The sequence below is a fragment of the Rhinatrema bivittatum genome, chromosome 6, assembly GCF_901001135.1.
Source record: "Rhinatrema bivittatum chromosome 6, aRhiBiv1.1, whole genome shotgun sequence".
NCBI lineage: Eukaryota > Metazoa > Chordata > Amphibia > Gymnophiona > Rhinatrematidae > Rhinatrema > Rhinatrema bivittatum.
This window is the reverse complement of record NC_042620.1, coordinates 194,269,840-194,295,734: the sequence shown is the minus strand read 5'-3', so window position 1 is coordinate 194,295,734 and position 25,895 is coordinate 194,269,840. Positions and strand designations below refer to the sequence as shown.

Sequence of the window (25,895 nt, the reverse complement as noted above, 5' to 3'; positions counted from 1 at the left end):
AAAGAGAATAGTGAATAAAATGAAAAATGTCATAATGCCTCTGTTTTGCTCCATGGTCAGACGCACCTTGAATGTGGTGTACAATTCTGGTCGCAGCATCTCAAAAACGATATAGTTGCACTGGAGAAGGTACAGAGAAGGGTGACCAAAATGATAAAGGGGATGGAACAGCTCCCCTATGAGGAAAGGCTAAAGAGGTTAGGGCTGTTCAGCTTGGAGAAGAGATGGCTGAGGGGGGATATGATAGAAGTCTATAAAATCATGAGAGGTCCAGAATGGGTAAATGTGAATCGATTATTTACTCTTTCGGATAATAGAAGGACTAGGGGGCACTCAATGAAGTTAGCAAGTAGCTCATTTAAAACTAATTTAGAGAAAAAAAATTTCACTCAATGTACAATTAAGCTCTGGAATTTGTTGTCAGAGGATGTGGTTAGGACAGTTAATGTAACTGGGTTTAAAAAAGGTTTGGATAAGTTCTTGGAGGAGAGGGCCATTAACTGCTATTAATCAAGATGTCTTAGGGAATAGCCACTGCTATTACTAGCATCAGTAGCACGGGATAGACTTAGTTTTTGGGTACTTGCCAGGTATTTTGTAGCCTGGATTGGCCACTGTTGGAAACAGGATGTTGGGCTTGATGGACCCTTGTTCTGACTCAGTATGGCATGTTCTTATGTTCTTATGATTTAGTGTTTCTAAATTAACGCCCATTATCCAAATTACAACACTTGTTTTGACTTTAGGATGCCAGAGTGTCTCCCAATAGGCACACCTTGATGTGCTGATGACCTTGAGGCCTGGTGAGATAGTGATGACAGGAAAAGTGCCAGGGACTTCCTCTGCTCAAAACAATGGCAGTGCAATGCCCTGTAGGTATGCCTTGGCACTTTTCCTCTTCAATCAAAAAAGTAATGCTTTAAAATGTCTTTGCCTTTCACAGTACTATGTCTTACTAAATAGTAATACTGGGATAAGGGATTGGGTCTGAGTGCTGGGGGTAACAATACACCGATCCCCTCTTTATAACATTTTTCTTATGGGAGAATCCATTTCGATTTGTAACATTTCAACTTAAGACATGTTTTTCAATAACTAATTGTGTCTAAAGTCTGGGGATGTCTGGAATTGAAAAAGATGTTGGCAAGAGAATGGCTTTTTGTTGTTCTTCTTTGTTGTAAAATTTAAAAATATATATTAGTATAATATTAATCTGTACTTGTATTGCACTTTCTATTCATTCAGGTTTAATGCTTTGCATACTAATTGTAACCACCTCAAGGATAGAAATTGTGATACTTCTCTCCATGGCAGAAAGAATTGAAGGAATTAATATAATTTCCTAATTACCGTTAATATAACCGAGGCATCAGGGGATGTGCCTGTAGGGAGGCAAGCTAAGATACGGTTACTTGCCTAATGTCATACAGAGAGTCATTAGAAGAGCAGGATTTACATTATAAGCCCTAGGACAACTTCTAATTTTTCACCACAGCAAACTGTACCTCCTTACCAGAAAGTTATCACTTCGGAAAGTCTCTAACAATTGTAAATAGTACCTAAAGAATATGATGAGTAATTGGTTTCCTGCCTCTGAATTCTTCTTCCAAGAAACACACTGCATTTAAAGATGTATCGTACCACTTAGTCTAATGGACTGGGAACCATGAGCTTAATTTCTGTTTTTAGCCTGGGGCAAGGCACTTTATCTTCCATTGCCTCTGGTGCCCATTTAGCTCTTAAGCTCTGTAGGGCAGGGGTTCATTGTACATTTATGTAATTTTTTTCTTCAGCATTCTGATCTAGAATGCATATAAATACTGATTATAAATAAAATAAAGTGCTGTGTTAATTCTGCTCCTTGTCGCCACAGGTGAGAAGCCATACAAGTGCTCATGGGAAGGATGTGAGTGGCGTTTTGCACGAAGTGATGAGCTCACAAGGCACTACAGGAAGCATACAGGTGCAAAACCATTCAAGTGCAACCACTGCGACAGGTAGTTTTCCTTCTGATATTTTGTTTTCTCTCTTAATCAATAATAAGAATTCCTTTTTAATAAAGTGGTTAAAAAGCTGAGAAATGCATTTGTTTGGATCAGCAGCAACGGATTACTGTGATATGGCGAACTGCTGAAAATACATAGCACCAGATTTTTTTTTTTAAGTTTTTTGCCCCTTTTAGGGAGGTCATTTTCGGAGCGGCCACGTAACTCCAGAGTCCGCAGTTACTGCTTTACCCGCAAGCCTTCAACTGATTCTCAAAGCGAAAGTACACGTGTGCTTTCACTTTGAAAATCGCCTAAGGAGAATTGTCCGCACTCATTTACACCCGCTATTTTGCACGGGTAACTTTTCTGATTTGAAAAATCAGATCATATGCAAGTATTTTTAAAGTGTGCCTCCAGCCCTGCCCCCTGTTTGCGGGGTAGGAGCACGCACTTAATAGCTCTAAAGCACATATTGTGGGGAAAAATCGTTCCTGAATCAGGCCCATTGTGCCCACCAGCACTGATTAGAACTAGCCAGACTGAAAGCAGTCGGCATGCATGACCATGGACTTTGCTGGATTCCCCTTCAGAAGCACTGCTGAGAAGACCACAGTATCTTTTGTTTTGCCCATAACAGACTAGAGAGATTTTTGGCCGCAGTGCATGATAAAATGGATGCAGCCATCATCGGTCACCCTAGGGTGAAAATTTCTGAAATGTCTGTAGCTACCATTCAGCAAGCTACCCCCGTAGCATCTGGCAAAAAGCATTCCCTGCTCTCCTCCTGTGACCCCTGTGCCTAGCAACACATCTATTACAGCAGTCGTTCTCATTGTCGCCATGAAGAATGCTTTCCACAGCTTGCTCGAGGTTTATACATAATGAAATATAAGAAGGCTTTGTGTATATGGTGATTCCTGTCTTCCACTGGCATTTTGGGGTACAGATCCGAATTCCACAGCACTAGAAGTACAGTCATCATAAATGCAGCCCTTTCAATGTTTTATCGCTGTTTTACAAGTAGCTCAAATTGAAAACCGATTTAAAATCTGTTGGTGTGCTTAAAAGAATCCATAGATGAGTAAGTGGCCAATTGGTCGCACCTTGTGTGTCAGTCATCCTGAAGGCATACTATAACTGGTTATATTGCACATATCTATTTCACACTGTTTAGTATCCAAATATTTAAGCAAAGTTTGAGTTTTTCCTGTACGTTTAAACCAATACAGTAATCTCTCTTCCCCACTCCACTCCCATCTTTTTATTTTATTGAATTTTAAACTTTATGCCTTTTGAAATCAAATCACATTTCCTTGTACAAATTACAATTTCTAATTTAAATAAAAAGTTGGGGGGAAAGTAGACTGTTTACATAATTATATCTGACAGCAATTACATTACCAGCCAATAAAAGCTGAAAACCAGAGACAGAGCCCGGGCCATGCTAATGATCAGGATTTGAACATTATCATGTAATGATGTACTTGAGCTCACACTAATCTCATTAAGAGGCTGAAGAAGATGAGCTATCATCTTCTAATGCAGAATTGAATCTCTCATGAGAAAAGAAATGCTGTGTAATGTAATCGACTACGTGTGTGTGTGTGTGTGCCTGTGCCCCCCCCCCCCCCCCCCCCCCCAGCATCTGGTATCGGAAGTCAGTCTCCCAGTTACCGGTGGGAAACTGGAAACTGCTGCGTGATGGGGAAGACTCAGCACTGCTTTTTGGTGGTAGAAGAAAGAGGGGCCAGCAGCACTATAAGAGGTGCATGCACAGCCAGTGCTGCTTGACACGAGAAGGAAGTGCAAGCAGACCTCACATTAAAATGTGGTTAGTTCCTCTCATCCAGAACAGCATACTCTCCTCTTCAGTAATTTGGACCTGTGTGGTGCTCTTCTTGTAGCATAAGCTGATTTCTGCTAACAGAGCAAGAACATCTGAGGCACTGCTATGGGCTGAGAAAGAAAAGCCAAAGAGGCAACTTTGGGGACTAGAAGGGAAGGGTAAACTGGAGAAAATGTAAGAAATTTGGAGACGAACTGAGGCGGAGGGAGCAACAGGTTTGAATAGAAGGGGAAAGAGGCTGAGAAGACAGGCAAGATACAGTTTGAGAGGAAAGAAAGCTTCTTCTTCATCCAGTCACACCAGGCCAGATGAGTGTGTTATGCACACCAACCAGCAGATGGAGACAAATCCACAGGCTCACCCATAATATCACTGCTTATATACCTCTGTGCTGACACCAGCCTTCCAATACTCTCTGCCTCCAGCAGATGGTAGGCAAGCATCCCATGCTATATGCTAAGGTCTGGTTAGGCTGGGTGAACAGGAAGATTTCTGGTAGGCAGATCCTGAGGTGACAAATGAGTTCTCCCTCTCTCATTTGAGTAAAACCCTGACTCAAAGGTGTTGACTGAGTGCTTGACAGTTCCTGAGGTGACAGCTTCAAGCTGCAACCCTTGGTGGAGCACCGATGGGACCAGAGTGCCACCGGTATGTGTATTTGGTCCCCTTCTTCTCCCCTGAGGTACCAACTTAAGGCTCCCTTCCTTGGGGGAGCTCTACTGGATTCTAGTGGTATGCCTTAGTACCTCCCTCCCCCTCCTCTCCCCTGAGGTGAAGGCTTAAGGCTCCCTCTATCAGTAAAGGAGCTCCTCAGGTTGGGGGGGGGGGGGGGGCGCAGAGAGCTGCGAGGATGATTACTTGGTAGCTTTACTTCCCCCTTCTCCTCCTCCCTCCTCCCTCTTCCCTTTTTTCCTCATCTCCTTTGGTTTTTGGCTGTCTGGTGGAAGAGTCACAGCTGCTTGTTGCAGTTTTATTAAAGCTATTGTGGGAAAAAAAATAAGGGTTCCCGGAGGCCGTGGGTTGCAGAGGGGGTCTGGACGGACAGGCACACCTTTTGGGTGAGCCTTTCCTAGAGAGCGGTGGCAGCAGCATTTTTGGGGGGGTGAGTTGGGGGGTGCTTGGCTGCAGCAACATACTGTGGTAGGAAACTGCTTCTGTGGGGGAGATTTGTAGTTGTGCTGCATTTAAACTGAGCCACAGAAGCTGCGAAATGTGGTGATTTTCAGCCCCCTGGGGACTTCAGAAATCCATGTCGGTGACAGGGCTCTGTGATCTTCTTTTTCCCGCTGCGAAGGATGGGGGCCTTAACTGGAACGACATCTGTCTTGTGACTGCGTGGTTTGGAGAACTTTTCAATGTCTTTCCCGCTTAGTCTGCAGAAAAGGATCCCAGCAGTGTATCATTTGGGGGCTTGGAGCTGGCAGATTCCTAGTTTTTAGTTACCCCTGATACCTCCAGATCCAGCACGGCTACAGTTTCTCTTTGTACTGTCCTGGCTATCTCCAGGGTCCAGCCTGGCTGCCCGTTTCTTGCATCACTGTTCCCCGTTGGGGGATGAGGGCCCCTCCCAGCAGGGCAGGCACCCATGTTTAATTTGCGGGGACTGATAATTGGCAATTCATTTAGCAGAATTGTTATGCTTTCTCCAATGGGATGGGGAGGGGTTTCCTTGCCTGCATGGCACAGAACCCTTGTCCAGAACACCTGGGATTTTGAGGCATCAGAGGCAATTTCCTTGGTCCATATCACAAAAAAGGAAAAAAAAAAAAAGGTACAATTTGACTATGACACAATACGTGGGTTCAGACAAGGGAGGTTTGCTTTCTGTAAAGCCCTGTGCCATTTCCATTAATAGTCAGATATTGCTCAAACCTCTGAGGGTAAATTCCATTCCCCTGGTATATTCCATTCCTTCCCATAGTATAGGCCAGCGATTCTCAATCGGTGTGTCGCCAAACACCGGCAGGTGTGTCACGGCTCCCGGTGTCCCTCTACGCCAGTTGTGCTTCCCTTCTTTCCAGGGGTGGATTGGCCTATCATGGGATCAATCCTTCCCCGGTGGGCTGATGCTGTTGGTAGCGGAGTGACGCTGCATGCCGCCACCGGAGACCAGGCCGGTGGGGGCCGAAAAGCAGAGTGAGGCTGTGTGCCGTTGCCGGAGGCTAGACCGGCAGCTGAAGAGCGGAGGCCAGGCTTATTGGGCCAAACAATGAGAAGAGGCTCCATGTGAGAGAGGAAACTTGCTTGTGTGTATGTGAGTGGCAGCTTTGTATGTGTGTGTGTGTGTGTGTGTGTGTGTGTGTATGATAGAATGGGTGCCTGGGTGCGTGAGTGGCAGCTTTTTGTGTGTGTGGTAGAATGGGTGCCTGGGTGCGTGAGTGGCAGCTTTTGTGTGTGTGGTAGAATGGGTGCCTAGGTGCGTGAGTGGCAGCTTTTTGTGTGTGTGGTAGAATGGGTGCCTAGGTGCGTGAGTGAGAACTTGTATGTATGGTAGAATGGGTGCCTGGGTGCGTGAGTGGTAGCTTTTTGTGTGTGTAGTAGAATGGGTGCCTAGGTGCATGAGTGAGAGCTTCTGTGTGTCGCAGAAGGTGAGCCTGGGTGCGTGAGTGAGAGCTTGTGTGTAAATGAGAGAGCATGTGTGTGATTGAGAGTGAGATAGACTTGTCGGAGGTGATGTGTTTTTGTGTGAGAGAGACTGCGCAGGAAGGTGATGTGTTTTTGTGTAAGAGAGACTACGCAGGAAGGTGATGTGTTTCTGTGTGAGAGAGACTGGTCAGGAAGGTGATGTGTTTTTGTGTGAGAGAGTCTGCTCAGGGAGGTGATGTGTTTGTGTGTGTGTGTGTGAGGAAGAGAGACTGTGTGTGAGTGACTGGTTGTGGGTCCTAAGGAAGAGGACTGTGAGGACAGCGCTTCAGCAGTCAGATTGTAAGCTCTGTGGGGATAGGGAAATACCTTACAGTACCTGAATGTAATCCACTTCCATGTACACTTTGAAGTGCCAAAAAGTGAAATATAAAAATCTAAATAAATAAATAAATAAATCTTGGCAGTGTTATGAGGGGCTGGGGCAGCATCCCTCCCTATCAGAGAGTAGTTTGGGTAGATTCCATTCATCTGGCCTAGTCTGACTGGATGATGAGGAAGATGAAATTACTACTTACCTGATAATTTCCTTTCCTTTAATACAGTCAGACTAGGCCAGGACCCTCCCTATTCTGCTGGTGTCTTGATGTGTTTTTACACTCCCTGCATTGAAGGGGAATTACTTACAAGCAGCTAAGTGGAGCTGAAGTGCAGGATAAATTATATACTCTGATGTAAGTGAGTTATTTTCCATATTGGGAGATCCCTTTCCCTGGACCCCTGGAGCACAGAGAGCGAGAGCAGAGCCAGGGAACCCACTTCATGGGCAGAAGGTGAGCAAATACAGAGTCAGCAGTTCACTCCCTGGGTGTTAGGAGGAGAGAGAGGGTGACCAGGGGCACCACTACCTGGGTCACAGGAATGAGATAGTGAGTGCAGGACTGGAAGATCCCCCTCCCTGGGTCTCAGAAGCAGAAAGAGATTGAGCAGGGCTGAAATTTTGCACGTCACTTCTTAGTTATTTCAGGGGGTTTGACATATGTATGCGTGTACATGTAATAAAATCTTTTGTGGGCTCATTAGTCCCACAAAAGCCTGGCAGAAGTGGGAACCTGTTAAGTGTAACCACCCCCTCCCCCTTTTCTTCTGTCCTTTCCAAGAAGAGGGGAATTTGGATTCGTTCCCATCCAGGGAGATCTGCTTCAAGACCTTGCTAGTGAGATGAATTGCACAGCACTTCCAGCTGCCTTGGATTAATTCACGGCAGTACAGGTAAAACATTCTTTCCAATTGATTCTCTTTACTTGAAAATGATGATCAGCAGTAAGAAATCTTTGAAAGAAAAAAAAAAAGATAAGACTAGTCCATCCAATACACTTTTTTGCCGAGTAACACCTCACTCTTCATTATAAAGGATACTACTAAGGGCAAAGCCCATCTCAATCAAGGAAACCACTTCAGTTTCTGAATAGTTGAATAGTGTAATTACTTAAGCTAAGCAACTTCCACTTCCACTTTACTCCCCTCTCCCAGATCCTCATTACCGCTGGGCACTATAGTACAGATTCTCCCATGGAGCCCTAGAGCTGTCCATCTCTTTGAATCTCTCCTGCTCTTCTCTATGCCCGGGCATCTCAACTCTTCTCGTCCAGGTTGTTTCCAGCAAGTGCAGACCTCTCCCTTGGTGCTTCTCTGTTTTTAAGGCTAAGAACAGAGTTACCAGCTCCTAGTTGCTCCTTTCTCTGGCATCTATAAATACCGCCTTTCTCTGTCACATCTTGACCCCGCTGTGTGTCCTCCTCACTACGGTAGGAGCTTCCAAACCTCACAGACCCTCTGGGTGCAGCAGAGAAGGGATTAAGGTAATAGGGCTACGTGAACTTTCATGCGGCTACAGGCCTTGCATAAGGAAATAGGACCGATTATATAAATGCTTTCATTCCGAGGTCTTTCTGCCTCCTTAGGTGGAGCGTCCTCATTTGGCTGACTCTGTTAGCCTTTGCTTACAGTGTTGGAAATGAAGAACGTCAGTGGGCTCCGCTGGTTTCTGCTGGAGAAATAAGTTAAAGTTGTATTTTGTTTTCACTTTTTGTGCCTCTCTTGATAAAAGGGACCGGATTCACTTGTACTTTGAGACCAAGCGAAAAACCTTGTCTTCCGCAGTGAAAAAAAAAGTATGGGCATGAAGGAGATGCCGTACACTTGTCTCTTCTGCCCCCTTCATCCTGGCATGTTTTCTGTTTTGACTCTGTTCAGTTGTTGAAAAAGGCCTTAAAAATCTGGACTGTTCTTTGGAAGCTTTTTCTGTAATGTTTCTTTCAGCTCAAGAAGTTTTACAAAACACTAGAAATCAGCAAGTTCCTCTCCCCCAGTCTGAGCACCTCTGTATTTGCAGGGGGGGGGGAATCTTCGAAGAGTCCCGCAGTGGTTAGGCGTGTAAAATTGGCATATGTGCATGCAATCGGCGTGTACTTGCATGTCTGTTATTTTGTAATCATCACAAGTATGTGCAGAGTTGCAGTGTCGCAGGGATGGTTTAGGGGCCCTCTGCTGTGGGGCTCGGAAGTGCGTGCACAAGTGGCTAATCTATAAGTGGGGTGTGTGTGTGGATACATTACTGGACTTGGCCATATGGTTTCACACTTCCTAGTTAAGTCGTGAAAGTGAAACTGCCCCGGTCTTGTCTGAGATTTGGTGGTGGGAGATTTGTGTGAAGTGCTGGTGGGGTCAGGGTAAACTGGTGGAGGTGTCAGCAAAATGGTGATTGAACATACTTTTGCATGTACTCACGTTCTTTATAAAAAACAAACATCTCTGCTATTATGTGTGCATGTTATTATTATTGCATGTGTAAAACATGCGCATACATTTATAAAATGGGTAGAGAAAGTATGCATTTTCCTGCATTATAAACATACCCATGTATTTTGGGGGCAGAAATATGCAGTATTTTAACTGTGGCTCCCACAACACAGTTAATTAAATACTAGCATAAATTTCCATAGGCCCTCTTACATGCACGCTTGGTAACTTATGCAGATAATTAGAACGTAAGATATGCCATTCCAAACATTAAGACTGCCATGTCATCTTATTGATTAATGGCATGTATTAGATCTGACAGTTCAGCTTGTTTAATTGTCAATACTGACCAGTCGGAAGCTGCTGCAATTAGTGCATCTTGGTAAAATGGACAAGATATCTGTGGAGCTGGATGCTTGATTTTTTTTTTTTGGCAAGGCTTTTGTGGGAGTTTATTGATCAAACAGAAGGCGATGTTATTGCTACAGAAATCTGTGGAACTATCATGGCTACGTTTGATATGAAGGGGCATCAAGGCATTGGAGACTCTTGCGGTTGTGCATGACATTTATGGGACTTTTTGCAATACCGAATTTAAGATATTATCACTTAGCTTGGAAGATTCATGAATTAATCAATATAACGTGTAGGTGTGCTTAACGTGCTTGGGGTACTGAATCCAGTGGCTCTGCATAGTACCTCTTTTTTGGCACAGAATACCATCTGGTGTTCCTCAGGGTTCTGCCCTCTCAGCTGTTTTATTTAATATTTCTATGACGCCTCTTTATAGGCTCTTGACAAAGCTCGGTGTATATTCTAAATTTATATGCCAATGACATACAGGTTTATGTGCTGAAATTATCATCTTGATCTGCGATTTAGGATTTTTTGACCATCTACTTTTTGGCAATTAAATCCTGGCTGACCCACAAATGATTAGGCCTCAGTATTGATAAGACTAAATAAAGGTCCTAAACAGATGCCCTTCTAGTGATATTCCCTTTCATTTCTTTTCGAGGATTGTAAAATTGCGGTTTCAGCACAGATTCATAATTTTGGTGTTATTTCAGATCCTAACCTTTGCGCGCTCATCTGCGTCTATATATTGCCGTTCCTGCCCAAGCACTTAGAGTGCTTCAGTTTGTACAAAATGCCACTGCAAGAAGTCATGCTGGAATCGGTGTTCATGTGCATATCGCCCTAGTGCTCCAGTCGATACATTGGCTACCACTCGAGTGGTGAGTGAAGTATAAAGTTGCCATGTTAATCCACAAATTTCTAGGCAACAAATTGGCGCCTTGGATTAACTCTGCCTTGCGATTATATGTGCTCACCCGTTCCTTAAGGTCTGCCTATCGTGGCCTATTGGAGGTGATGCCATCTAGGGCTGTCCATCTAACACAATCCCTTAAAAGGGCCTTTTCAGTAGCAGGTCCTGTTTTTTGGAACTCGCTCCCTGAGCCTCTCTGTATCATGTCTTATACTCAATCTTTAAAAAAAAAAAAAAAAGTCCTGAAGACTATTTTTTTTTTTTTAATTTAAACAAGCTTTTGAAATGTTTCCCTGTTTAATGAAATCTGTATTTGGAAGGTAAAGAGACTTAGAATGCAGATGTGGAAGTTAGTTGGCTGTAGAGAAGAGAATTTAGACCTTCCAAACCTGAAAATTTATAATGCAGCTTGTCTCTGGGGATTTGCTAAGGATTGATTGCAGGACTCTGCAACATATTGTGACATTGCTTTGGAGAAACAGCTAATAAAACCACTAAAGCTTTCCTAAATGTTACATGCAAAAAATAATCTACTCCCAAAGGAGATGTGAATTGGTATTAGTTAAGTCAGTTAGATGGGTCTTGATAACCATTAAAATAAACAATTTGGACTTTTGCATATTTTACCTGACCTCTCTATTGTAGGCAGTGTTGATGTTTCTCCAGGTTGAGGAAAGAAATCAAGAGAGCAAAGCTTAAGCGGGAAAAAAGGGTCGCCAAAGAGGCAAAGTGAGATGACAAAACATTTTTCAGATATATCAGCAAAAGGAGGAAGCCCGATGGTGGTATTATAAGATTGAAAGGAAACAAGGAGCAATGTGTGGAGAAAGATAGCAGAAATATGAAACAAATATTTCATTTCAGTGTTCACTAAAGAAAGACTATGAACAAGGACCATTGCTGGTTGGGGAATGGGGTAGATATAATCCCATCTACAGAAGAGTTTTTGGGTTGAACTAGCAAAACTAAAAGTGGGTAAGGCAATGGAGCCTGATAAGATACATACTAGGATACTAAGGAAGGTAAGAGAGGTGCTAGTGGGTCTGTCTAACAGTGCCATAGCCAGAACTGAATTTTTTGGGGGGCCCAAGGTTAACATGGGTGGGCAGTAGGCATATAGATTTGAGCCCTATTAGTTGTACTCTTATCAATAAATAATACCTTAGAGTGTACCTGACAATGGATTTTTAAGTAGTCTGCAACAGCCATCATGTATCATGAGTGACACTTTAAAATATTTTAATTCATTTCAAGCACTTACCAACATTAAAATAGTCTATTGATCTATATTAATTTATTTTATATTTATTGCGGTTTATAAATACACAGCAATATCATGTAAAAAGTTACCGCCGCTGACTATAAGGTAACTCGTGTTTTCTGTAAAGTAACTTTTAATTCCTGTAGGAAGACCTTCTACACTTCTCGCCTACAGTCCTCTCTCTGTCGTCCTTGAGAACGTTTTGCTATAGTCAGTAAGCTATCGCAGTTTGCTTGTAGTTCTATTGTTAAACCTGGTTTAGATAGCAAGTTTTTGTCACTTATTGTTTGGAAAAGAATGCTTCATTATCATCTGCCTTTTATAATTCTGCTACCAATTGCTTAGTTTCTGACCCAGATACTGTGGTCTGTCACTGGACAAATTTTGAGTATTTTGGCTCTACAGAGGTCAAGTCATTGCTCAAATCTCTACGTTCCTCTCACTGTTCACTTGACTTGTCCTGTTTCCATCTTCATTGAGTTACAAACGACTTTCCTGAATTTGACTAATCTTTTGAATTTCTCGCTAATATGGCAGATTTTTATAAACAAGCAGTTGTGACCTCAGTGTTGAAGAAATCTAATTTGCCCACTGATTAGTTATAGACTAATTTGTAATTTTCCAACCCTTGCTAAACTTTTGAGAAAGTCAGTTTTGATGCAACTTTACTCACTTTGGAGAGGACAATCATATTTTGCATTCTTATCAATATGGTTTTCAGGCCTATCATAGCATTGAAACATTGTTGTCTCTTTCTGATTATATTCTCTTACAGTTTTATCAGAGTAGTTTTCTCATCTTGATCTTCTTGGTTATCTCAGCTGCATTTGATTGTGCAAATCATATCATTTTCTTAGATCAATTACAGTTATTGGGCATTGGAGGAACAGTTTTCTTCTGGTTTCAATCATATTTGATGGGATATTGTTTTCAAATTAAGGTAGATCAATCTTTTTCTTCTTGGAAACCTTTTTATAGAAGGGTGCTACAGGGTTCTGCGATACCTTCCATGTTGTTTAATTTGTATTTGCTGTCTTTGTGTCACATCATCGTGTCCTTTACAGAGGACTTTAAAATCTCTGCTGATGATATTCAGCTTGTCTTTCCCATTAATTGTCCATTGGACGAGGTTAGTGACAAAATAGCAAACTGTATTTCTGCCATTAAATCAAGGCTTAAGCAACAAAGTTTGACATTCAATCTTGCTAAAACCGAGGCCTTATGGTTGAATAGACATTTGTCAAAGGCTGATCTGCCACTCGTCGTTGTGGAAGGGACACCACTTGTATTCTCGCCTGATATTCATGATTTGGGGGTTTTATTATATTCTGACATTGGGCTAAATCCCCAGCTTCAAGCTGTAATTAGGTCAGCCTTTTTCAAGTTACAGGTTCTCCATCCCTTAAAATCTTTCCTACCCATTTTGGATTTTAGAATAGGTCAGGTATTCATCCTGTGTACAGCTGACTTCTGCAATTCTTTATATGCAGGGCTGCCAAAATACATGATTGTATCACTTCAATTATTACAAAATGCTGCCACTCAATTAATTACATCCTGCCCTCTTAGGGAGCACATTTCTCCTGTGCTTCTCCAACTTCATTGGCTGCACGTCAAGTACAGGATTCAGTTCATTAATAACTCTAGTTGACAAAACTCTTAATTCGACTGGTCCAGCCTCTTTGTTAAACAAGGTGGTGTCTTTAAGGTCTGTAGATAAGGGTCTGCTGCTTGTTCCTACAGTTAAAACGTGTCAGCTTCAGACAATTCATGGTAGGACATTTGCCGTTTCAGGGCCCAACCTATGGAATGAGTTGCCCACTGAATTGAGAAGCCTTACTGATTATAAATATTTTAGAAAATAGTTGAAAGCGTATTTTTCCAGTTGTATTTTTCTTGATGTTTAGTTTTAAAATATTTTATTGATTGTATTTTGTTTGCATTAGGTTATTATGTGACGTTGTTGTTTGTTGTTTTGTGCATCGTGTAGCACAGTTTTTCTGTTCCAAGCATTATAGAAAAATCTGTAAATAAATAAATAACAAAAAACACTTAAAAGAAATATCAGATCCAATCGCGTAATAAAACAGATATCGATGTTTTCTTTTATGAATCCTCTTTCCAAAAATGCAGACTATTTCATAACTACAATAAAATAGCAATTATTATACATTTGTAAAAGGTATAGAACAGAACTAGGACAGTTCATATTACAACCCAACATGCAAAACAATATATATTCAAATTCTGGTGTCACCTCAGTAATAGCAAAAGAAACTCCCTCCACTGCCAAACACTTTGTGAAGTAAGACAAACACCTATAAAAATATAATTTAAAAAACCACCTAGAAGCTTGCATTGCCATGCCATAATAGCAGTAACTCTCAGGACTCAAATAACAGCAACCCTATCTATGAAAAGGCAGCAATACAAATATTACAGCAGGCCCTAGAACACAAATACACCACCTACCAGGCAAACAGCACTGCTACAAATCCCTACAGAGAAACTACTCTCTAGCCCAGGGATGGCGAACTCCAGTCCTCGAGGGCCGCAAACAGGCCAGGTCTGCATGCACTACCTCCATTAGATGCAAATATTTCTCATGTGTGCTCATTGTGGATATCCTGAAACCTGGCCTGTTTGTGGCACTCGAGGACTGGAGTTCACCATCCCTGCTCTAGCCAATATACTGCACCTCTGTCGCACGTGCGCAACACAGACCCCTACCTAATACAGAATAAGGGACAACAAATTAGAAACAGAAACACACAAACAAGACTAAAATGGAAAGCCCTAGAAACCAGACTCTATGAACAGTGGAGTACAGAAGAAAAAGCAAAATACAAATATATAAGAAATGCATATTCCTAAAGATGGCATATTCCAATTGATAAAAGTCAAAATAATTTTTGTTTACCTTTGTTGTCTGATCTTATTTTCCTAATCCGTTGGTCCCAGCCTCTTTCCCCCCCCCCCCCCCCCCCCCCCCCCCCCCCCCCCTTTTCAAGGTCTCATATATATTCTTTTTGTTTCTTCTGTCTCCTCCTGTTTTCTTCCTTCTTCCTATATACACACAGGGCTCTCTCACACAGGCTCCCACTCTTGCATGCTTTCGCTACCACATACACAGGCTTCCATTCCCACACACACACTTTTACCCAGGCTCACATGCAGGTTCCCATTCTCTCTCTCTCTCACACACACACACATTCACATGCAGTCTCTCTCTCTCTCACATACAGGTTCTCACCCTTACACATTCTTTTTCATGCTCCCTCTTTTTATCTCTCACACCCACTGTCTCTCTCTCTCCCTCTCTCTCTCTCTCACACACAGGCTTCTCACTCTCATGCTCACGCTCTCTCTCACACACTCGTGCGTGCACACACACAGACTTCTCATGCCCTTGCTTTATCTCACACATACACACATGCTTCTCTCTCATATGCTTAAGCACACAGATTTCTCATTTCCCTGCTCTCATACATTCACACACGGGCTTCTCATTCCCCTGCTCTCCCTCACACATGTGTGCACATATACATACCAGCAGCTCACTCCCATACTCACACATGCATGCACACAGGCTACTCACTCCCACAAGCTGTTCACTCTCATTCCCTCACTCATACACACACATAGGCTTCTTACTCCCATGCACACTATCAGGGCTTTCCTGGGCATCCTTGCTGCAACGGGCCTCCTAGTCTTGGGCCATGTTGGATGAGCTTTGCAACAGTCCTCCTCTTCTTGGGCCATATAGAATGAGCTCCTTGAAGGTCCTGCAATAGGCCTTCTCTTCTTAGACTGCATGAGATAAGCTCTGCGACAACTCTGCAACAGACCTGTTTATGGGGTCATGCAAGATGAGCTTCATGATGACCCTGTGACGGACCTCCTCTTCTGGAGCCACACAGGATGAGCTCTACAATGGCCCTGCAACAGGGCCTCTTTTCTCGACACGGGGCAAAACTTATTGGGTAGACCTGAGTGCGAAGTGGGTGGGCCATGGCACACCTAGGCCTATCCATGGCTATGCCACTGCTATCGAAGGATCTGTTCAATAGATTCATGGAGACAGTAGTGGTGCCACAAGATTGAAGAAGGGCAGTTATGGTCCTGCTGTACAAAACTGGTAACAGAAGGCTGGTTACAGCCTGGTTAGCCTTACCTGAGTGGTGGGAAAATTAATGGAAACTCTGCAGAAGGAAAGGATAGTGAACTGTCTACAATCTAGTGCAGTGGTTCATAAACTTGTCCTGGAGGACCCGCAGCCAGTCAGGTTTTCAGGATATCATCAATAAATATCCTTGAGATAGATTTACATACACTGCCTCCACAGCATGCAGATTTTATCTCATGCATATTCATTGTCGATATCCTGAAAATCTGACTGACTGAGTGTCCTCCAGGACAGGCTTGGGAACCTCTGATCTAGTGGATTGTCAGATCCAAGGCAACATAGTTTTATCAGAGGAAGGGCATGTAATGCAAACCTGATTGATTGTTTTTTTATTGAGTTACTAGAGAATTAAATCAAAGAAGAGCCCTTGATGTGGTCTGCTTAGATTTAAGCAAGTGTTTTGATACAGTTTGGTATAGCAGACTTGTGAATAAAATAAGATAGTAGAATGGATTACAAATTGGTTGACTGACAGATGATGGCATATAATGGTAAATGGAACCTAGTCTGTGGAGAGAACAGTGATAAGTGAAGTGCCTCAAGGGTTGGTTCTGGGATTGCTCCATTCAGCATCTTTGTGAGTGAAATAACATAGAGGTTAGAAGGTAAGGTTTTTTGTTTTGCAGATGACACAAAAATCTGCAACTGAGTAGACAACCCTGAAGAGTAAAGGGAATGTGAAGTGATATTAGAAATCTTGAAGACTGGTCAAAGATTTGCCAGAAAATGGAGAATCATAAATTTGGCATGCTATAATCCAAAGAAACTGTGCATGATGGGGGCAGGGAGGGTTACACAGACTGGAAGTGAGATCTCAGGATAATAGTTTCTGACAATCTGAAGGTAGTGAAGCAATGTGAGAAGGTGGTGACTAAGCTAAATGGATGCTGGGCTGCATAGAGAGAGGCATAAAGAGCAGAAAAAAATAAGTGATAATGCCCCTGTAGAGTTCGTTGGTGAGACCTCACCTGGAGTACTTTGTTAGTTATGGAGACTATATCTAAAAAATGACAGAGACAAGATATAAAACTTGCTGCTAATAGTAATTTCTCTATAGGTCTACCTTCATACGATGCCAAAATATGGTTATCGTGCTGATCAGGTCTATAATTCTAATGAGAGCTTTGTTAATCATTAGGTGACCAAAAACTGTGCTGTTCTATTGCATAATATTTATAGCTCTCATTATAATTATAGAGCTGATCAGCACGATAACCATATTTTGGCATTGTATGAAGGTAGACCTATATAGAAAATACTATTAGCAGCAAATTTTATATATATCTTTATTGTTTTTCTTGCACTGCTTTTGGATTTGTTTTTGAGTATAGAGACAAGATAGAAGCAATCCAGAGAAAGGAGACCAAAATGCTGTGGGGTCTGCACCGAAAGACTTGAGATAATACTGGAAGATATAAATCTGTCTGCCCGAGAGGAGAGGTAGGGAAATGTGGTACAGATTTAAATACCTTAATTTTATAAATGAAGCACCAAAATCAAATCTTTTCTGATGGAAAGGAAGCTGTAGAGCCAACAGCCATGATTTGAAACTCCAAGGACGTAGACTTGGGAACAATGTCAGGAAATATTTCTTCATGGAAAAAGCGTGGATGCATAGAATGCCATCCCAGAAGCAGTGGTGGAGATGAGAATGGTAATGGAATTCAAAAGGGTATACGATAAACATAGAAGTTCCTTAAAGGAGGGGGGGGGGGCATGGTTAGGCTAATTTCCCTGCTGCCGCATCACATCAATACTTTCTGCAACGCACGATACATTTATCACTATCGGTCCCTGCTTTATTTTCACATAGCATGCTGAATAATCCACTGCAGGCGCATTACCAGCCAAAAAGGTTTTTATTGCAAATGGCGATGAAAGGCAAAAGAAGAGTTGATTTGTACAATGTACTCTCTCCCTAGATTGCTTGCAGCTAGGTAGAGAATGCATCAAGCTAGGCAGAGAATACATTGTACAAATCAACTCTTCTTTTACCTTTCATTGCTCCAAATACCACAAAATCTTCACTGATGTCAACTGTGCTGTTCATACCTCTGACTGTGCATGTAAAACTGCCCCCACCTAGACCTATCCACCTCCCAAACCTCACCCCGAGTTACTAGTGCCCCCTCTTACAGTGCTATGAATAGTAAACTTATGTGTGAGCCTCTACAGATTCAAGTTCTCGCTCTTGCTTGTTCTCTCACTTTCGCTCTCGCTGTCTCTCGTAGAAAGTGCAGATTTAAGAATTTCAATTCAAGGTGTTCCACAGGTTTAGTCAATTATCTTAAATATGTATATAAAGCAGGATTTTCACAAATAAGAAATTGCATTAAATGTGGGGAGGAAAATGGTTCATATCTTCACTGTATTTGGAATTATCCAGTTATAGAATGTTTTTGGAATACAGTTTGGAAACATCTGGGAACTTTGCAGAAGGTGGTAATGCCAAAAATGTTTGAATTCTGTTTGGGTATCGATAATGATTTATCACAGAATATATCTGTTTTTTTAAGAAAATTTCTTCTAATGGCTAGGAGATGTATTCTGTTGCCAGGGGCAGAGTTAGCTCAGGGCACATCGGGCCCATGCCCCAAATCTCATCCTCATTGCCCCAAGTCTCCAGTGGCTTTTGGGTGGCAAAAAGGGAAGGCCTAGCTGTCACAGACCTTATCTTGCAGCGACCCAAGAAGAGGCTCAGCAGGGCCACCGGAGACCCCTTCCACAGTGGCCCAAGTAAAGGCCCAGTGGGGCTTAGGGTGTGGTCCCAAATGAGAGCCTGAGAAGGAACTGTGTGGGTGTGAGAGAGAACATGAAAACCTGTATGTATGTGAGATAGCTTGTGAAAGTGTTTTTTTAATGTGAGAGGGATTGTGTGTGTGTGTGTTTCTGTGAGAGCACGTGTGTATAAGAGAGAGGGAGTGTATTTGAGCGTGGGTGAGCGAAAGAGTTTGTGTGGAAGAGATAATGTGTGTGAACTAGAGGGTTCGTGTGAGCGAGGGATTATGTATGAGGAATTGTGTAAGAGGGAGTGTGTCTGTGAAATGTGAGAGAGGGAGCGTGTGTGTGAGTGCAAGAGAGATTTTGGGTGTGAGAGTGCGAACATATGTGTATGAAAGGGATTGTGTAGCGATTGAGAGGGGGTATGTAAGCATAAGAGCGAGAGGGGTATGTGAGAGTGTATGTGTTTGTATGAGAGATAAAGTTGTGTGTGTGAGCCCTTATCTGTGAGAGATGGATTGTGTGAGAGGGAATGTGTGTGGTGTGAGAGAGGGCCATTATGTGTTTATATGAGAGGAAGTGTATGAGAGCAGGAATGTGTATACATTTGTGTGTTTATTTGAAAGAGGGATTGTGTGAGCATGTGTCTGAAGGAGTGTGCTTGTGCAGAGGAGCATGTAGGTGCAAGAGGAATCATTTGTGTGACAGTGAAAGGAAAGGATATGTGTGAGAGCATTGTGTGTATGAGAAATTGAGTTTGTGTGAGAGCATGTCTGAGAGTATGAAAGAGTGTGTGTGTGTGAGCATGAGAGAGGGAATGAGTGCAAGTGAAGATGTGTGTGTGTGTGTGTGCATGTATGCAAATGAAAAGGATTTGTGTGTGAGAGAGGGAGTGTATGAGAGAGCACATGTATGTGTGTGAGAGTGTTTGAGGAGAGGAGGTTATGTGCACATATGTGAGTAAGAAGGGGTATGTATATGAGAGAGGGAGAGTGTTAGTAAACAAGAGTGTGTGTATGAGAGAGGGATTTTGTGTGTATGTGTGGGAGAGAGAGAAAGAGAATGCATGTGTATGTATGACGGAGAAGATGAAGTTTGCACAGGCTCCGCTACTAATCCATAACAATCTCAAGGTCACTGGAAATCAAAAGTTGCCAAATATGAAGAGCAAGGGATTTGTTTATCTTTATTAGTTTAATTACTGAGTGTTATCTGATGTCTGTTCTTTTGAAATATTTTATTGATTTTTGAGAACTTTTTAAAAATTATCTTTTAATTATTGGCTGGCTGTTGGTGTTTGAGGTAGTTGTGGGTGGATCCATGGGCCGGTAGCAGATGACCACGCCCCCGGGGGAAGATCCCGAGAGGGACCACCGGTCAGGCTCAGAGTATGGAGACAGACACACACTAGTTCTTTTATTAAACAGTATATTGAACCACCAGAGGTAGCAGTAGTGAGCTGGAAGTGCCCGACAGGGCTGTAGTCCCTCAGGTACTGGAACAGCGATCCTGGATAACTGAGCTGTAGAAAAACTGAATATAGTGAGTAGGCAGGGTATGCAGAGTTCAGGAACAGAACCTTGATGGTAACAGGTAGTAGTCCAGGTGTTGGAATGAGTTAGGCCCTCGAGGAGCGAGTACCTGGTTCCAGGGAAAGCTCTGAGAGAGAGATGGTAACTCACTGGTGTAGTAGGCAGCGATGACTTCCAGGCAGAATAAGTATTCAGTAACCAGTCCGGGAAAATAGGCCCTCGAGGAGCGAGTACCAGTTCCTGATTGTGACCTGAAAAACAAAGAGAGAGCAAGGCCCCCGAAGAGCGGGTACCCCTGGTAAGTTCGAGGATGCAGAGTAGCTAGGAGAGTGCGAAACTGGTCCTTTGCTAACTCGATTAGTTAGCGATTTCTGAGACCTTTTATATCCGGTACGGATGACGTCATCTCAGGGGGACGCCCCTGAGGTTCGCGCCATTGCTGGTACATCAGTCGGGGCCAAGCCACACGTGCGCCTTTAGGTCTTGTGAATCATGGTGGATTGCAGCATCGAGCCGCTCCGGGGATGCCAGGAGGAGTCGGCAGAATGACGCCGCAGCAGCCAACCTTCAACTTAAGCAAGAGGGAGTCGCCAAGGAAGTAAGGAGAGCGGAGTGGAGACGTCGAGCAGCGATGGTCGCAACAGTGTTATTCTTTAAATCAGCTGTTTTGAAATATATATGTTTGTGTTAGTATGGTTTTGTTATTATGATTGATGTTTTATATTCTTGATTTTATTATTTAATGTTTTACGAGGAATGATGATGTTTCTGTTTTTCCATTGTTGCACTGCATACAGATTTTGGCTTGTTGTGGATTCCAGTTAGTTTTTGACTGCACATTTCTCTTTATACTATTTGGTCTCTTTATTCAGTATTTGCCATGGATCTGTCCATGTTTTGCATGTGTTACCCAGGTGAGGTATTCTACTAGCGTGCACTTTCTATGTAAGGTTCTGATTTCTTCTGTTTTCTTAAGATAAAGGTGTATTGGTGTTTTAGGGCCTGCTGTAATATTTTTAATGTTGCCTTTTCATGGGTAGGGGCGTTACTGTTTGAGTCTGGCAGTTAGGGTACTATTGTGTGGCTGGTTTCCTACAGGTTTTGAGTAGATTTTTTGCAGGATTTTGTATTATACAATGTTCCTGGTAGTGGAGGGAGTTTGTGTTGCTGCTCCTGAGGTGACATCAGAATTTGAATATTATTTTTCTATGGTGAGTGGTAAGGGGAAATGTCCCTGTTCTTCTCTGCACCCTTTGTTGGGGGAGTCAATGTGAATGCAGGGTATTGTAGAATTTGAGGTGTAGGGTTTATATTGAGAGTCTGTCCTAACCCAGACTTTACTCTCATATAGAAATTTTAATGATTGATGCTCTCAAATAATTTTATTGGTAGTTTTACAAGATGGTTGAAACTGGTCAGGGTTTCTTTGTTGCTTAGAAGATCCTTCTGTCAGAGACGTCACTGACATGCATGCCCAGCTCCATAAGAAAGTGATGCAAAATGTTTATAGTGGTGCCTCTTGCTATATGAGCAGGGGTAGCCTTTTTCCGCCTGTCCAGAATTTGGTAAGAGGCAGGTATGGAGAGAGCCATTGGACCTGTGCCAAGATTGAACGAATAGGATGGTTTCCCTGTCACAAGGGATGACTCTGTTTTGACGGCTGTGTGGAAATCTAGAACAGATCATTTGTGTGATGTCCAGTTATGTGTTTTTATAGGATTGTTCTTAATGGAAGGGGAAGCTGCTGATCATGATTGAGTTAATTATCAAAATCTTGGAGGGGGGAGGGAAGAGAAGGGTTTATAGGTGCGTACCTAGCAATGCCTCTGTCAGTTGCAGAGATAGGTAAATTAGAAGGAGAAACTTCTGTCTGGAGAAACTTCTGTCTGGAGAATAATTTGTTATGCATGGAAAAGATGTCCTTTATGAATGCTAAAGCATCTCATAGGAAACCATTTTTAAGAATTTCGGACCCTTTTCTGGCATCATTGACAGAAAAACGTAGAACTGATGTGGTGAACTCCTTGAAGATTTGATATTTTTGTATTTAATCCATTGCGCTCAAAGGTGGGGTTGGGGAAGAAATGGAAATTAAAATGTCAGTGCTGATGATGCATTGTGGTGTTAATTTTGGAAGTCTGGGAAGGTTTATGGAAAAGGAAATTCAGGGACTAAAGAGCATTATCAGAAGTTGCATGAAGGAAGGCTCCGAGAAAGCATGAGAAAATAGTTCTTTACTGAGAGGATGGTAGATGGGCTGACTGGTGCAATCTCCCAGCAGAGCAGGCCTGGATTTGTCCATAGGCACTCTAGGCCTGTGCCAAGGGCAGCAGGCCAGCTGAAGATTTGTTGCCTCCCAGCTGTGCTGAATTTCATTCCGCAGCCTTTTGCTTCCTGGATGAGACTGGAACAAAGCAAAGAGAAGCTGCTCTACCCTTTCCTCTTTGTAGGGAACAGGAGGAGAAAGGTGAGGCCAGACCACACAGCAGGGAGCAAAAGAAACCCACTCTTCTCCCTGATCCACCTCTTCTCTTCCTGTCATTTAGGGACATTTGAGGAGGGACATTTTACTCACATTGGTAGTTAGAGGATGCAAACAAAGCCCAGGGAGAGCAAGGTCTCAGTGGGCTGCCTATTTCTGTGGGAGGTGGCATGACCCCATTATTCTTCATTTAGATTTTTTTTATTTATTGCTGCTTCCTGAGAATGCAGTGGGGCCTGCGACAAAGCGAACATGATCTCCTTAGTGTTTGGGTAATTGCCAGGTTCTTGTGGCCTGGTTTGGCCTCTGTTGGAAACAGGATGCTGGACTTGATGGACCCTTGGTCTGACCCAGCATGGCAATTTCTTATGTTCTTATGTTCTTATGACATGATCCTGGAGCAGCTATAGCAAGATAGCAAAGAAGGTTGTGCCTTAGACCTTCTGCTCTGTTGTCCTTTGTCTGGGAGGGAGAGGGGGAAGACAGTATCAGCAGTGCCTAGGCATGGCAAAATCCTAAATCCCTCTCTGCAGCAGAGGTGGTGGAAGTCCACAACTGTGACAAAATTCAAGCGTGCGTGAACAAATAGAGAGAGATATGATAGGAATGAGGTTAGGAGATTGCAGCTTTGCAAACAGCCCACCCTCTTCGTTCCTTCAAGAGCAGAGGCAAGAAGAGAAGTCAAAAGGAAAATAACAGGATAAGGATAAAAGCTACTGAAACATCAGGCCACAGATTAGCTGGTTAAAAATCAGGCTACAACTCCCCAGAAACTGAGCTGATGCCAGAAGATTGATAGCAGCAGCCTTATTATATTTATATTCCACTCTTTGGCATTTCAAAGTGGATTACATTCAGGTACTGTAGTGTATTCCTGCTCTCAATCTTAAGTTTGTACCTGAGGCAATGGAAGATAAAGTGACTTACCCAAGGTTACAAGGAACGGTAGTGGGATTTGAACTTGGTTTCCCTGGGTCGTAACCTGCTGCTCTAATCACTAGACGACTCCTCCACTTACTTTTTGATTGCAGCCTAGGTTATTACAAAGCTTGGTAGGTCAAAACTTTGGTTTTGGATTAATTATGGGAATTCGTAGGCTTATGTACCCAGGTTGGGAGAGTACAGAAAGTGACTTGGATAAGGAGTGATATTGTACAAGCAGTCATGCTTCAACAGCTGTCAGCTGGGATATATCCTTGGCAATGTAGACCAAAATCCCTGGGCAAACTGGTTGAGCCAATTGGTCATCATCTGCCATCTTGTATTATGCCATTCTGAAATGGTAAACTGAGCAGACATGACCTGTGAAACAAGAACAGTCACACAAATAAATCCAAGAACTCATTTTTATTATTGTAGTGAAAGCCACAGTACAGTCTGCCTAGCTAGTAAGGTTGAAAAGTGATGAAAGCATCGGTGATTGGTGGAGAGGGTTAACTGTGCTCAACTAAAAGCTTGCTGGATCAAAGCAACTTGTTTGAGTTCAGGACTCAGAAGGTGATTTGAATCAATTGAAATGCAGCCTTCTGAACTTCGCTTCCCAGCATATAGATCTACGTAGTGGGAGGGAAGAGCTGTGGCAAAGAAACTTGAGAGAGAGGACAGCTTCTCAGTAAGGGGGGGGGGGGGGGTATGTGAAGAAAAATTGCAGTTTGTAAGCGCAGAGGTTATTCTGCCCTTTTTCAGAGCGAGATAAGTATCTCATGTAGATAAATATGTCACATAATTCCACACTGCCCTGTACATCATGTAATGTGCTTTGTGAGAGGTATTGTTGAAGAAAATTGACTGTGGGCAGGAAGCTTTTCTTCTTTAACTTAATTATTAGACTAAAGTAACAATAGAAAGAGAAATGGGAGAAAATGTGTGAATTATTTTTTTTTTAATTGTTGAGAGGTTCAGTGAGTCTATTGGAGAGACAGATAAAATAGAAACACAAAAGAAATTAGTTTTAAAAAATATATTGGGCCCGATATTGAAAGTGCATTTAGTACAGGATAGCCGGATAATTCAATTATTAACTTAACCGGCTAAGTAGCACCGCCCAGATCTGCCCACTACCTGCCCACAAATTAGCTGGCTAAAAGATAGCCAGATAAGTAACTATATTCGTTCTTATCAAGTTAAGTTAATCGGATAAGTTACATTAGCCATAGAGCTTAACCTATAAGTCATATCCAGCTAAGTTATTTACCCGGCCAGCACTGAATATCGAGCCCACTATATATAACATTTTGAAGTTAAACTCTTTTTTTTTGTGGGGCTAGTCTGTATATTGACTTTTAGTAAAAGCTCACTTGAAAACCTCAAATTGAAACTAATGGGGTTCTCCAGCTCCCTGCCAGGCTGAGGAAAATACATGGGGCTGAGACCAATTTTCGCAATAAAGGGAAGCATGGTAGCCTAGCCCTTTGCATCCTGGAGAGGCCTTCCCGCTGACTGCACAAGAGAGGCTGCCTGGAGATGACCGTCCTGGGCCCTGAGATTGAGCAAAAGTAGCATGGCCTTCAGAAAGAGCCGAGAAGGTATTTCAGAAAAGAGCTAAAGGAGAAAGGGGGAGAGTAGCTTGTGGAAACAGAGGAGTTTGTTTCATACCATACCATACCTAGGAAAAAAAAATTTCAGTTCTTCCATATGTACTATTCATTGTCTCCCATCAGTCTATGAGCCGTGCTTTCATGCAATTATTTTCCAAACCATCCTTACCACCAGAAGCCTAATTGTTTGGTTTTTTAGAAATGTATAATAGTAGTAATGAATGATTGGAAGGACACATGTTCCAGTTAATGCCCCAATGAGTTAAGAGCTTAAGGCAAATATCTTCTGCCATCAGAGTACCAACAAACAAAAAATGGCCTCCTGTCTATCACTCAATCATCTTTCTCCAGCAGTTGGTCCTTTTCAGATCTATGGTTTGTACACTATATAGATAATGAGATATTTTGACTCAAGCCAGGTTCATAAATGATAAAAAAAATAACATTGTTTTTAAAGACAACATTCCAAATGTGTAGATCCCACTAATCTCAGGCCCCAGCATGGGATGAGAAGGATTAAGGGAAGCAAATATTAATTCCCTGAGAAGAAAGGGGGGGGGGGGGGGGAAGAGAGAGAGGGAATCCACAGCTTCACATGTTTTTTTACATTGTAGAAAATGAAGAGAGAAAAGAGACTCTGCAGATGAAAAATAATTCTGCAAACATGTTTTTCTTGGATTGGTATAT

General features: G+C 42.5%; 1 protein-coding gene across 3 annotated transcripts in view; it reads left to right on the top strand.

The window, feature by feature from the left end:
• The window catches only part of KLF7 (Kruppel like factor 7), a 222,755-nt gene that overhangs the window by 178,522 nt on the left and 18,338 nt on the right, over window positions 1-25,895 (top strand). For 2 of the 3 annotated variants that reach the window (XM_029606354.1, XM_029606355.1), the window contains exon 3: window positions 1,874-1,997. In XM_029606354.1, coding sequence (XP_029462214.1) covers window positions 1,874-1,997 — 124 coding nt within the window. Of the gene's footprint in view, window positions 1-1,873; window positions 2,002-25,895 lie in introns of those variants that run through there. The other variant, XM_029606356.1, reaches the window with a different exon arrangement.